At 55.5% G+C, this 14234-nt stretch overlaps 1 protein-coding gene across 1 annotated transcript in view; it reads right to left on the bottom strand.

Annotated features, from left to right (window-relative positions):
* MN1 (meningioma (disrupted in balanced translocation) 1) overlaps positions 1-2254 on the bottom strand; it is a 5624-nt gene extending 3370 nt beyond the window's left edge. Inside the window, exon 1 of the mRNA XM_008569952.1 lies at positions 5-2254. Within this exon, the coding sequence (XP_008568174.1) occupies positions 5-2254 (2250 nt within the window). The remainder of the gene's footprint in view (positions 1-4) is intronic.
* Between the last annotated feature and the right edge of the window lie 11980 nt (positions 2255-14234).

Genomic DNA, 14234 nt, shown 5'->3' with positions numbered 1-14234 from the left:
TGGCCTGCCGGCTTGCTGCGCCAAACGGAAAGCCCGGCTGGCCCCCGAGCGCCGGCGCAGCAAAGTCCGGCGGCGGTGGCCGGCGATCCGAAGGAGCGCTGGGCAGCCCCACCCCAGCCCCGGGCGACTGCAGCTGGCCCAGGCTGGCCAGGCTGCCCCCGAACTGCAGGCCGGGCGAGGGCAGCGCGGGCACGTGGCCCTCTCCGGGCATCCTCAGCGGTTCCTGCAGAGGGCCCCGGAACAGCACCCCCGAGCCACTGGGCGGAGGAGGAGGCGCCAGGCTGGGGTCGTGCGGACCGCAGTCAGCTGGCAGGCCCGAGCCGCCCATCCTGCGGGGCAGCAGCTCTCCAGGCGGCGGGTGCGGACCTGGGAACCACGCGCTCTCCTGCGCCAAGTGTGGCGCCTGCTGCTCGAAGGTGCCCAGGCGCCCCGCGCCCGCGCTGCCACCTTCGCGCTCAAAGTTCGGCTGAGCTAAGCTACCCACCGGGCCGCCATGCACCAGGCCGCCCTGGCCCACGTCCCCGGGGTGGCCTAGCTGGGCCAGGTTAGGCTGGCGCAGCCGCTGCTGCTGATTCCGCGACGCCATCTGTTTAATCATGAGGGCCGCGTTTTGGCGCTGCTGCTGCTGCTGCTGCTGCTGCTGCTGCTGTTGGTGCTGCTGCAGGGACTGGTTGTCCGGGGTCGGGTGCTGCAGGGGCGGCCCCGAGGGGAAACTGTCGGGCACAGGCGGTGTGAACTCGCTGGGTAGGCCAGGGTAGGCGGAGGGTGAGAGGTGGTTGTCCAGAGCGCCATTGTGCATGCTGCCATTCCACGAAGCGCAACGGTCCACTCCCGCGCTGCCCGGGAAGTCGAAACGCGGCCTCTTGGCCACGTTCATGTAGGGGGGCGCGTCGAAATGCTGCAGCCGCTGGTTGGGCGCCTGCTGCGGAGGAGGATGCTGCATGTTGAAAACAGACTCGGAATAAGAGTGCATGCTCCGGTTCTCCAGCCGGTGGATAGGGTACTCGAATTGCGCGTGTTGGCTGGGCAGCATGGGGCCTCCGTCCTGCAGGCCGCCGCTGGGCGTGCCCGCCTCTCCCTGCTGGGGCCGCGGGAGCGCAGGTGGGCACGAATTTTGTCGGACCAGAAGCCCGGGCGGCGGCGGTGGCGGCTGCTGCTGCTGAGGCTGCTGCTGGGGCTGCTGCTGAGGGGGTGGCGGGCCCTGCTGGGGAGGCTGCATTAATGGGTGCCTGGAGCCCACTCCGGGCTCCAGACCCACAGGCATTTTGCGGGCCCCGCCGAACCTCTCAAAGAACACACCGTGCTGCTGCTGCTGCTGCTGCTGCTGTTGCTGTTGTTGTTGTTGTTGCTGCTGCTGCTGCTGCTGCTGCTGCTGTGGTTGCTGGGCGTGCATTTTGGACAAGCCCACCATGCCCGCGGCTCTGGGCATGGCCGATGCACCCGGGAAAGCGCCCCCGGGAACCTGGCGACCCCCGGCATAATGAGGCAGATGCCCTTCGGAGTCAGAGGGCGAAAACATGTCAAAATGTCCCGAGGGCGCTTCGCCCGGGTAATTGTATTCCAGCGAATCGACGGCTCCTTGGTTCGTCACCCTCCGGGGCTCCAGACTGTGGGAATCGGAGCCGCTGGAGGCGGGCAGGCCGTGGAAGGAGGCGGCTCGGTTAGGGCTCTGGTCCAGCGGCAGGCATGGGGCAGGCACAGCGTGGCCCGAGGCGCCCGAACTGTGAAAGTCCGGGAGGTTCCCCGGTCGCTGCGGGCCGAAGCTCTCCGGCCCCTGGCTCTCCGCCATGTGCTCATAACCCTCGGTGAAAGGCGGCTGGCTGCCCAGGCCGCCGGCTGCGCCGCCGTAGCCGAGTAGACGACCCCCGTGCAGGCACGAGGCCCCCGAGTCCGGGCCGCCGAAGTTGCCCCCGAAGTGGGGGTGATGCTGGTGAGGGTGGTGGCCTCCCGGGTGGCCATGGTGAGGCTGCTGGCCTCCAAAGAAGCCGTGCACAGGCTGTGCCTGCAACCCCCCCGCGTGCAACTCCGAGTGGCCCCGCGCGTGGAAGCCGTATGACTCCATGTTCATGCCCAAGATCGGGGGCTCGCCCAGTGCGCTCATGGCAGGGTCCACGGAGCCAGGGGGACCCCCAGTGTGGAAAGCCGGGGCCTTAAAGTGGGTGTTCATGCTCAGTCCGGTCTCGTTAAAGTTCCTCTCGCCCTGGCCAGCGTTCCTGCTGTTGATCTGGGGCTCAAATTGGTCCAGCCCAAACATACTTGGCGGGGGGCAGGGGGGATCAATAGGGCATGACAGCCTGCTCTCCGCGGCGCGCCTCCAGCCAGCTACTCGTTCCAGCCCTGGATTGGGCGCTCCGGGACGCCGGGCACCGCGGGGGCGCAGCGCGCACCGTCACCTCGCCTGGCGTGGGGAGGCTGGGGGCTATCAGCTCCAATCCCGAAGCTCTGGCTCTTCCCGGGTCGGGCCTCTCACATCTTGCGAGGCCGCCGGGCCTCCAGGAGCCGTGTTGGGGGGCCCATGCCCCGGGCGGTCGGCACAGCCGCCGGTGGGTTTGCGGAGAGGGGACAGAGCCGCGGGTGAACGGAGACGAAAAGTTAAGTAGGGGGAAGGGGGCGGGAAGGGGGTTGGGAAAGCAGAGCGATCACCTTCTTAAGTCCGATCGGGTCGGTTGGGGAGCCCCAGGACGCCGCCCGCAGTCTCTCGGAGTCCGTGGCGGAGCTTCTAAGGGTCGGGGAAAGACCCTTCAAAAGCTGCGGCTGGCGCCGGGGCACCGAAAGAGCGGTCCCTCCCCCCTCCCCTCGGAGTCCTTGCGCTCCGCAGCCCAAGCCTCCACCGAGCACGATCCGCTCGCACAGTCCCCCGTCGGCCCCTGGTGAGCGGCGGCTGCTGCTTCAGCGGGTCGGAGGACTGGAGGCTCTGCTCGACATCGCCGGTGCCAGCCCCTAAGCCGAGGACGCAGAAGGGCTGGGGAGGCGGCAGGCGCCGGGGATTGGAGCGGAGGGTCGGAGGAAAGGCGAGGCTTCCCCGCTCCGCGGCGGGTGCGCTGCGCGGCCACGTCCGCTGCTGGACGCTTCTGTCCTCAGCCGTTGGGTCTCTGAGTTCACGGGAGTCTCCGCGCCCCGTCGCAGGCGCTGGCGGGCAGCGAGACGAGGGGTCGGGTCTCTCCAAGGCTTCGGTTCCCTGCCTCCGCGCCGAGGTGCTTCGCGAGTCCCCCTCGGACCCGGGGAAGGGGGGGCGTACGCGGGTTGGGGGGCCACGCTGAGCCAGCAAAGCTAAGGCGTTCTGGGGGCTCTCTCGGAGCCGGGAATGGGGGGGCGGGGGCAGCTCTGGGGGGTCTGCGCACCCCTCTCCCGACTGGCGGGGGGGGGCTCTGAGTGGGGCGTTCCGAGGGTCTCGGCTCCCCTCTCTGTGTCTGCCTCTCGCCCAGCGCCGGGAGAAGCAGCAACAAGTTTTGCATTTCAGCAATCAATTTCAGCCATTACATTTGCACCAATCAGCGCCGCCCAAGCTCCGGGCTCGGGGCGGGGCTCGCTCTTAAGGTGGTCCGGGGTCCTGGCTGCCGAGGCCCCCGCCACGAACCCGCGCTACTCCAGCCGTGGGGTCCCCCGCGCCCGCCTAGCCTCGGGGTCCGGCGCCGGAGCGCTGGGGGCGCGCCCACGCCTCTGGGCGCGCTGGGCTGCAGAGGGCGCAGGCAGAGGAGAACGGCAAGAGCTTGGCTTTGTTCACCCCCCCTCCCCATTCACGCTATTCCTAACTCCCCACCCCCAACTGAAGCGATACCCGTCGGGCAGGCAGGGGGCGGGGAGGTGGGCGGTGAGCGGTTCGGGACGCGCAGACAATGGGGTCGCGGGGCAAAGCCACTGGACTCGCCACGGAAAGTACGTGTCTACTGCGCTTCAGCCCTGGGGTGAACCCTCGCCTCTCCACGAGCGGAGTCCAAGTTAGCCAGCCTGGGATTTTCCTGGAGGTGAAAGCAGACGGAGAACCCCAAAGTTGGGATTCTCCTCGAGAGACCCGGGCGCTTGCTCACTTCTGCCCCGTAGGGTGCTCGCAATTGTTCCCTATCCCCACTATCTGGGGTTCCGGTTTCTCAGCTGCCGGTTTCGGCTCGGAGGAGCCACGACCACTGGATCACTCTATGAGGGGCAAATCGGATGTGGAGCCCGGAGGAGAGGCGGCTGAGAACCCCGAGAAGACCTGAGCGTAGAGGGCGCGCCCGCTGGCCGGAACACCTTGCTCGGGTCACCCCGGCCAGGGTCCAGGCCCTCTGCGGGCGCGAGTTTGGCCTCCTTAAGAGATCAATTAAACTGAAGAGGCTAAGGAACGGAATTGGGTTGTGATACTAAAATCAATAGGAGTAATTTAATATCTGCCCTGCTCTTTATGAAATATTTATCCCAATAATCTTAGTTAAAATGTTTAGATCTTCCTGATCCCCACCGAGGCTGAAATCTATCTTGCAATTAGAAGTTGGAAGTTAGAGGTGATGGAGGGTAGAGGAGGTGTTTATTCTGCGTGCCTCTGTGTGTGTGTATGCGTGTGTGTATGTTTCTTCCCTAAAGTGTGTGTATGGGAAGAGGGGGGTGAAGGCCTTTAATTTTTCTTACCATAAAATATCACGAGGCGATTTTGCACGAGACCAGCATTCTCAGGAGAAGGGGAGAAAAAGAACTTTTTTTGAAGTGCCCCTGATATCGCTATTAAATCTAAATAAAATTAAGCATGGTGTATAAAAATGCCTTTTCCCCCCACAAAAGAAAGTGTTTATCGCCCAAGTCTGTATAGCGTTTGCTAAATTGTGCATGAAATCTGAAATGAAATAAACGTTATAATAAAACCAACCCCCGAGCCCTTTTTATTTAAAAACCTCAGATTAAGCACTTCGCCATCGCGGCACAACTTAAAAAGTTACCACGTCGTGCGCGCGGATTCATTGGTCCCCGGAGTTGCCGCTAGGAAAGCAGCGCTGGGTATTCCAGAACCCACAAGCCTGGACAGTGGGCTCAACTTTAGGGCGGGGGGGCCGCCGGCCGGTAGAAAGTAGGGTCTAGGGGGATTTCCAACAAAAATTCCTCCCCCACAAAAATTTAAAATAAAAATAAGCAATAAAAACCAACAACTTTAAAACTCAGAAACCCGAAGCAAGCTCAGATCCAAGGCCCTTCCTGGGGCCTCCCTGTTGTGGATGTCTATAGATATTTTTTCTTTTTAAAATTAAAAATGAAAATTATCCCCACCAAAAATGGGGTCCATAAATAAGCATCGGGAAGAAGTATTTGTACAGGGTGGTGGAGTTTTTAAAGGATTTTTCTGCAGGATCAGGTTGTTGGTCTGTGATTAAATATTGATTTTGTGTAATTAGTTTTCATGTGAACTATCCTCTTGCTGATAGCTTAGAGGTTTCAGAACTAGAAAAGAAATGGAATTGGACATGGAAATTATTACTTAGCAAAGTGACAGGGAAGTGAGAGCCAGAGAAAAAACTGAGGCTTGGCTGATGTAGGCACAAAGAAATAAAGGGCCTGGGTAGGCCTCCAGTGACCCACTGCCAAGGACCTAGGGCTCTGGGGCTCTAGGGCCAGAGCAGGGGGGACCTTGAACCTCCTGGGCAGGAAAGAGGATTAGAAGGGGGAATGGTTAGGGGGAGAACCCCACATGGGCAAAGGCCTGTGCAAAGTCCATAACACTGGGTCACATATTCAGTTGGCTCTGCATTATGGCTGTCTCAGGGGTGCCTACATAAGGAGCCTGTGTCTCTATGTCTGGAGGGAATAAGGAAAGGTGAGGACCTGTCTGGGGCCTAGGGTGGGCCAGGGAGCTGGGAGAATGGCTCATAGGCCTGCAGTCTGGGGAGACCCAGGCTGGGGTGTGCACTGGGCTGAGGCATGACTTCATGCAAGGACTGGATGGGAGTCCCCAGCACACCTGGGCAGGTTTCCTGTGGAATAATTCTGTGTGCACCAGGGAGGGGGTTGTGGGAGTATTTGTTTGGGGCTGTTTCCAAGAGTTAGCTCTACAAGGTGTGCGAGTATCTGAAAGGAGAGTGTGTTTGGGCTCGGTTGTGTGTCTGGGTCGCCTTCTTCTTACACTACGAATGTTGTGCGGGTGAGTGACGTGCCTACATTTGTGTCTTCATTTGTGTGGGGTGCCAGGGCATCTGTACATGTGTGTGTAGCCATGCATGTATCTGTGGTGTCTCCGCATGTGTGTGTGTGTGTGCTGTCTGTCCCCCAACCCTGTGTTTGTCTGTGTAAATTCCTCTGCATGTACCTATGTGTGTATGGCTCCCTCTCCCCTGTGTGCCTGCATCCCTGCTCATAGTGTGTCTGTTTTTTCTACAAGTATGAGGGCGCATGCCTGTGCTTATGCCCATCTGTGCCGGCGTGTGCGCCTCCATGGTATGGGCGCCCCTGCGTGTGCCTGCGTGTGCACTCTGCCTGCAAGGGCCCGCGGAATGTCTTTGGAACAGACACATTGCCCCCTAGCGCTCAGACGAATCAAAGTCCCCGCAGGCGCAGAGCCAGGAGCAGCGGAGCCTCAGGGCCACCCCCAGGCCTTGCTACTTCCTCCTCCTTTCCCTCAGCTGAGAGTGCTGGCACTGGCCAGAGAGGGCTTCCTGGGCCCAGGAAGGAGAAGACACAGCTGGATAGGGCCCCAGAGCTGGACAAGGATGCTTGGAACTCAGTTCAAGGGAACTGCCTGGAATGGCCCCCAGAGCTGCCCAAAACATTCCCACTCTGGCAGAGAGCCTGGTAGAGCTGCACCAGCCCAGGAGTTCCCGCCCAACAGGGGGCCTCACTTGCGAACGCCCCACTCAACACAAACATGAATCAACAGACACCCAACACCTTTGACCCAGGAGACACATTGCCTTCACACCTGCCCATCAGCCCCCAACACCAACATAGACACACACACTCATACTTGCTCCAGAGAGCATGTGTCAGCACACAAACATGCACACGCACCTCCATAGTGGGTGTCAGCATACACACACTGATATACTGGCACAATGTGTGGAGTCAGCACACAAACACACTCACACTCACCTTCAGAGTGTGTAGATGTGCAGTGCACATACACACACCCCTCCATGGTGGAGGTGTGAGCACACACACACACAAACACATACACATCCCTCCATGGTGGAGGTGTCTGCACACTGGCTACCAGGCACTGAAGTCTCCTTCGGTGTCAGGCTCCGCACTAAGTGCTTTATATCCATGGTTCCATTTCGTCCTCACAGCAACCCCAGGAGGGTGGGACTCTGAACCCAATTTCCAGATGAGGATTTGGAGCCTCAGACTGGTCAAGTGATTTTCCTAAAGTCAAATAGTGGCAGAGCTGGAATTCCAATCTACCTGCCACGGAGGTCAGGCTCTTAACCACTGCCTATGCTACCTGAATGTGATAGCTCAGGTAAAACACTTAGCACAGTGCAGGGAACATGGTAAAGGTCAGGAAATGTTAGTGACCTTTATTACTACTGCCACTCTTGTTAATAGTATTGTGATTATGATTCATATTATTCTCTGTGTGTCTCTCCCACACAAACATGAGAAACTAGCACAGACACACACACCCCAGTATCCTCAGCCTTCTTCCCCTCACTCTCAGACCCTTTGGAGCTTGGAAACTTGGGAATCACAGCAGCCCAAGTCCTTCTTGCAGGCCAACTCTCCTAGGAGGACTGGAGGGGAACCTACTACTTCTGGGGTAGAAGGTCCGCTGAAGGACCCCCTCCCATGGGTCAGTGGTGGAAAGTGTACAGGCTTTGGCATTGCAGATCCAGATTCAAATCTTGTCTTTACCACTCATGAGCTGTGTGACCTTAGGCAAAACATTTCCTTCTCTGAACCTCAGTTTCCTCTGTGGGAAAGGGGCATCATAGCCAGTTCATACAGAGCATAAAGATTAGAGACAATGTTTGTGGAGTGGCACATGCCAGCCACTCATTAAATGGTAGCTCCTCTTATTACCATTTTTATCATTATTATTTCTTCTGCATTTGGATCCAGAAAGGTGAGAGCAGAGCCATGATCCCAGAGAAATCTGGTTTATTTTTGACCAATCAGGCTGGCCTCACCAGCCAGGCTTTGAAAAAAGGATGATTCTCTTTGATTGTCACCTCAACCTCCCCCACCCTGTGCTAGTGTAGATGGGTGTAAGCCCAGTGTCTGTCCAGGGAGCACCCAGGGCCGAAGCCTTCAGGAAGCCCTCACTGTGGCCAGGACAGAGGAGAGAGTAGCTGACTAGAGTCAGAAGGGATGAGACGCTCCTGTAGCCACAGGCTGCAGGTGCTAAGCAATAGCATCCCCTCCTTCTCTCTACACATGATGCCTGATACCTTTTGGGGTCTCTCCTCTGTCTGTCCACTGAAAAAGCACATATTGAATGGTTACTATGTGCTGGGGCCTGGATTGAGAACTCAGAAAAAAAGTGGAAGACACAGTCCCAGCCCTCAAACCAGATGAAGGAAAACATAGAATTTGATGTGAAAAGGACAACATTACACACCTATAAGGGATAAAATAACTTTTCCGGAGGTGGAAAAATAGAGAAGGGTTCCCAAAGCTGTGTTTTGAAGGTAGAATAGGAGTTTGACAACCAGACAGGGTCAAGGATTTTCCAAGCAAAGGAATCAGGTTAGACGGGGTGTAGGAAGGTTAAAGCAGCAGTGAGCATAGAGCGGGATGAGGAAGGGGAAGGATCTGAAACTTGGGATGTCAGCAGGACCTAGAACAGGAGGACATCAAGGGCAGGTGGGAAAGTTCAGACACGGTTCTTGAGAGCCACAAAAGGTTTTAAGCAAAGCCAAGTGGCATAGGCAGAAGCAAGTTTAAAATAGGCCCTGGAGACCTGAGGGTCTCCCCTTTCTTTGCCTTTCATTGTGGCCCCAGAAGCCATCTTCACTTGGTTTCCTCGGAAGTGGGGACTGGGAGAGGGGGAAGTCTTGACTTTGTCCCCAGGCAGCCAGCACAGAGCAGGCCAGTACCTGCTGGCTCTCCAACCCCAGGGCTGTCTGCACAGACTAGAGCCCCCTCTTGACTTACAGACTGTAGATGCTGCTCCCTGTTGAGCACAACTTCCCACCCATCCCTCAGCTGGGGTTGGTTTATGGTCATTTACAAGAAAGCTGGGCCTCCTAGGTTTAAAGCCCAGTACCACCATCCCCTGACCACACAACCAGGTATAACAGTACTGTCTCCAAGGGTGTCAGGGAGGCAAAAATTGTGAGAAAGGACTCAGTCCCCACTATATAATTTCTATAAATTATATATACAATATATTTTCATTATTAGTTCTGTGAAGTTCTATTATTTTTTTTCCATTTTATAAAGGAGGAAACGGGCACAGAGAGGTGAAGGGACTTGCCCAAAGTCACATAGCAAGTAAGAGACAGAGAAAGGACTCAAGCCAGGCCTGGCATGGCTTCACCAACAGCTCACAAACCAGTCACAATGCCTCCCCCCTTCTCAAGCCCAGGGTTATCATTTAGAAGGAGGAGCCTGGCCCACGGTTCTGCAGCTTGAGTCTGGGTCTGAGCCCTGGAGACTCTCAGCCCTGGAGAGGGGTCCCCTCCTTCTCCACTCTTTCTTTTACTTCCCCACTTCCCCGCTTCCTAGAGGCCTCTGCAGCATGACCACAGGGGTTCAGTATGGAGGAGCCACTGAATCTCCTTTGGATGATACCTGAGACAAGAAATGACTGCTCCCCAGCTCACCTCTCCTGGCGGGGCTACAGGCACAGGAAAAGCGCTCTGGCCACTATGGGGCATTTCAACTTCCCCAGGCAGCCAGACACTTGGGGGCTGAGTCTCCATAGCTTGCTTCCAGCTTCAGGCTCCCTGGACAACCCCACCTTCCCTTGAGCACATTACACTTTCATGAGTCAAGCTCTGAGCATACAACATGCTTAGCTGTGATATGGAGGATCTAAAATGGGGCAATGGTTTGGAAGCATGAATAGCGATAGTGATAAGAGCCACCCCTTTTCTGAGCACAGAAACTCTCCTAGACCTCACTGAATCTTGAAATCAGCCCTAGTTCCCCCACTGTCCTCAAGAACTGAGGCTCTGAAAAGCACAGTGACTTGTTCAAGGCCTGACAGCTGGCACATGGTAAGGCCTGGTTTCAAACTTGGGTCCTAAAACCATACCACCACCATCTCCATCTATATGGATTTCTCTTCCCCAGATGGCATCCAGCTCTGATCTTCTATTTTCCATTCTCTAAGTGGAGTGTGCGGAACCCAGGCCCTGGTCCCAAAATAACTCAAACCAGCCCCACAGGCTGGAACTGAGGCCCTGGCGACTCCAGGACTCAGTTCAGCCTCCCCTTGAAAAAGTTCCCATTCAGCAAAAAACATAGAGCATCAAGCAACACACAATTAGCCAGAAAATGCAAAAGTTTGGGCAGGGTTCATAATTATTCCACAAACCTATTTAGCATGATCGTGGACCCCTCCCCCTCCTTCCCAGCAATCAGCAATGACTGAGAAGCCAGCTGAAAAAGCAGCTTCATAAACACGACCAAACAAGCATAGACGACAGGGAAGCTTAAAGCCTTTCAAATCAGCTGTCTGTTGTCACCACCCCCCACTCCCATCCCGTCCTCTTCTCTCACACCCAGACCCTACTGTTGTAGGTCCACAGACTTGTCCACAGTGCCTCACCTGAGGTTGTCTCCCAGGAAGGAGCCCCACATGCAGCTGGAGTCTGAAGCTGGGCTCTGCTATCAGCAGCAGTGACAGCAATTGGTGTTTGACAGGTAGGTCCCTGTTTGCTCAGGACTGTCCTGTTCCTCTTAGCTTTCCACCAGGGAGGGGCATGTTAGTGTGGCTCAGAGCATCACACAGATCTGAGATCTGTGACCTCAAACAGCTCCTTCTCCTCTCTGTGTCTCAGTTTCCTCATTTGTAAAACCAGTCGCCAGCAGTTCCTACATCAAAGAGCATCCGTGAGGATGGAGTAAAATGATGGAGGGTATCACAGCTGTGCACCACTCCTAGGAGGTGAGGATTCTAAGGAAACAGAGGCTCCCTCTGTACAGCTTCCTGGAAATGTGAGCTGGTGTAGGAAATGGGGTGCCTTGTAGGCATCCTCTTGCAACCAGTGATAGGAGGGAAGCTGTCTCCAGTTTCTGAGTGTTCACCATGCATCAGACTCCACATCGAGTACTTTCCATAGATACTTCTAATTCGCACATCATCACTACAACTGGGGTATGCATGTGCCCATTTTATAGAAGGGAACTTAGAGGAGGCCACGTTGCTTTGAGAAGGGGTGTGGGGAGAGTTCCTCTAAAATAAGAGTCTGTACCTGTTGCCCACAGGGTCCAGGCAGGCACGAAAATGAACACCCCAGGGAAGGCTCAGACACCCCACCACTTGTCCTGCCACCAGTCAAGCTGTCTAAGGGACTGTAAAGTAGGCTGTATGGCTGGTGGGCTCTGCATGCCCCTTCCCACCCAATGAGGAAACAGAGCCCAGAGGGAGTAAGTAATGTGCTTATTTGATAAGATCACTGGAAACGCTCACAAATCACCAGTGCTCAGCCTGTGGCAATACGACCAGCTCTTCCTCTTAATGCTGTTTCATGCATAGCAGGAAGGCAGGATGGCCTAGAGGTGAACATGGTCAGCCTCAGGCTCAGCTACTCATACTCACTTTACCCCTGTGAGCCTCAGTTTCCCCCTCTGTCAAATGAAGAGAATAATAGTTCCTCTGGTTGTCAGGGAGGGTAAAGCAGCACAGAGCACTTAGCACATAGTTAACACTCAATAAACGGCAGCTACTACATGGAGTGAGGCCCCTGCAGGGCGGGCCAGCTCCCTCCGGGGCAGCCCTGAGAAGGATTGATGAGGTGCCTGCTCACATGTTTGCTCCTGCTCAGACCCTGGCTATCCCATCCCAAGGCTCCTGGCTCAGTCCGGAGGCCTTGCCATGCCAATACCCTGCCAGCAGCAAGGAGGGGCATTGGGCAGAGAACCCTTGCTGCAGGGCTTTCTGGGTCAGGCCCCAGCTGTGCAGGGCCCACCCTATCCTGGCTGCTTCAGCCCCAGCTGAAGCCCAGCCGCCTCCAACATTGGCCACTGGGCCACCTGGTGAGCTCCGGGCAGGCTCCAGGCGCCAGCTGCCCCCACCTTTGGCTCTGATGAGCTCATCTGGGTTTGGTAACTTCCAAAGCAGCCAGGAATGTTTGCTCAAATGTTCCAGGCCCAGGGAGCATAAAGAGCAAGCCGGTGCCCTCCATCCCCCTTCCCCATGCAGAAAGCAATCTGCTATAACTCACACAGCCTGGCTTCACCAAGCCCAGAAGACAGATGCAGCATAAGCCTCACAGACAGACGGGAGAGAGCAGGGGTGTGGTATGCAGGGACCCAATGACGCTCCAAAGGAGGGACCTGAAGGAGAGGAGTATTACCACAAGATCTCCTCCTGCCATTGGTGCAACTGCTATCCCTTCTCCACCACGGGAGCCTCAGGTGGAGGGAGGGAGGCCTGGACGTTCTTCCCTGACTTGCACACTGAGTGTGCACGCACATGCACGCACACATGTACTCACAATGATCCCAATCATTCCCAGGCCCTGTTGAAATCTCTGCTCCCTCCACTTCTCATCTGGCCCTGGCCACCATCCTCCCCACCTGAACATCAGCCAGGATCTAAATATGATCAGATCAGGTTACTCACAGCCCCCAACCCCATCCCCACCCACATCCTTAAAAACTCCAGCAGATTCCATCCTTTCAGAATAAAGATAAAATTCCTCACCACAGTCTGCAAGGCCCTGCATGCTCAGCCCTGGTGACCTGGCTGTGCCTGCCCCAGTCCTTCCAGCTGAGCCACACTGACCCCTAACTCCACCCTTTGCACCTCCTCCCATCACAGGCCTTTGCAGGGGTCGCGCCCACGGCTGGAGGGCTTTTTGCTTAGTTAAAGCACAGCCATCCCTCAGCTGAGCTGCCACATCCTTAGGAAATCCTCCCTAGCCACTCCTACCAGATAATCCCGACTTTGGAATGTTCTCCTAGCCCCAAGGTCTGGCTAGCGTGACATCCAGCAGCATTATCTCGTGGGATTCTTTAATGAATCTCTGTCCACTCCACTCCATAGTGAGCACCAAGCAGGCAGGGGCTCTGCCTGTTTCTGGCCACTGCTGTTTACATTTCATTGATTTATTGAATGAATGAATGAAGACACTGTGCCAGCCAAGGAAAGAGGCAAGGTTGGGGAGTCAGAGAGGCATTTCTAAGACCTATCAAATCTAACCCAACAGTTTCACAGAGCAGCAAGGGCTCTTACAGTCCAGTCTTCCCTGTTCTGCCTCTCCCCTCTGGAGGCCTCCTCTCTGGTCTCATTATTACTTGTCCGTCTGGACCCAATAAATTCCTATTCATCTTGAAAGGCCCACTTAGTGCTTTTCAAACTGTGCAAGTTGGGACCAATTAGTAAGGAGAGTAGTACATACCATACATACAATGGAATATTCGTCACCCATACAAAGAAATGAAATTGTGATACAAGCTACAAAATGGATGTACCTTGAAAACATTACGCTAACAAATCAGCCAGACACAAAAGTGCCATTATTATATTATTCTACTTATAAAAGGTAACTAGAATAGGAAAACAGAAAGTAGAATGGAGATTACCAGGGGCTGGGGGTAAGGAGGGATGGGGAGTTATTGTTTAATGGGTACAAAGTTTCTATTTGGGATGAGAAAAAAAGTTCTGGAGATGGATAGTGGTGATGGTTGCAGGAAACTGTGGATGTACTTAATGCCACTGTACTCTACACTTAAAAATGGCTAAAACGGTAAAATTTATGTTACGTGTATTTTGCCCCAGTAAAAAAATAACCTTAAGCTACACAAGTAAGAATTATTTGATGAAACTTTAGTTTCATTTGTATGTGTGCTAGTGTGTTTGTGTGAAATATATCTCCAACTTTGGGTCAAGGTCAACTAATTTTGAAAAACACTGTGCTCAGGAGTCACAGATCCTCAGAAGCCTGCCCTGACCTCAGGCAAGGGCACATCCTCCCGACTCTGTTCCCAAGCCCCTTCATGCAGCTGACTCATAGCACTCGGCAGGCTTTGTGCTCAGGAGTCACAGATCCTCAGAAGCCTGCCCTGACCTCAGGCAAGGGCACATCCTCCTGACTCTGTTCCCAAGCCCCTTCATGCAGCTGACTCATAGCACTCGGCAGGCTTCCCCTTGCAGTCTAACCTCA

The sequence above is a fragment of the Galeopterus variegatus genome, unplaced genomic scaffold, assembly GCF_000696425.1.
Source record: "Galeopterus variegatus unplaced genomic scaffold, G_variegatus-3.0.2 Scaffold547, whole genome shotgun sequence".
In the NCBI taxonomy this organism is placed as follows: domain Eukaryota; kingdom Metazoa; phylum Chordata; class Mammalia; order Dermoptera; family Cynocephalidae; genus Galeopterus; species Galeopterus variegatus.
Note: the sequence above shows the minus strand (reverse complement) of the source record. Positions and strands in the feature narration are given on the sequence as shown.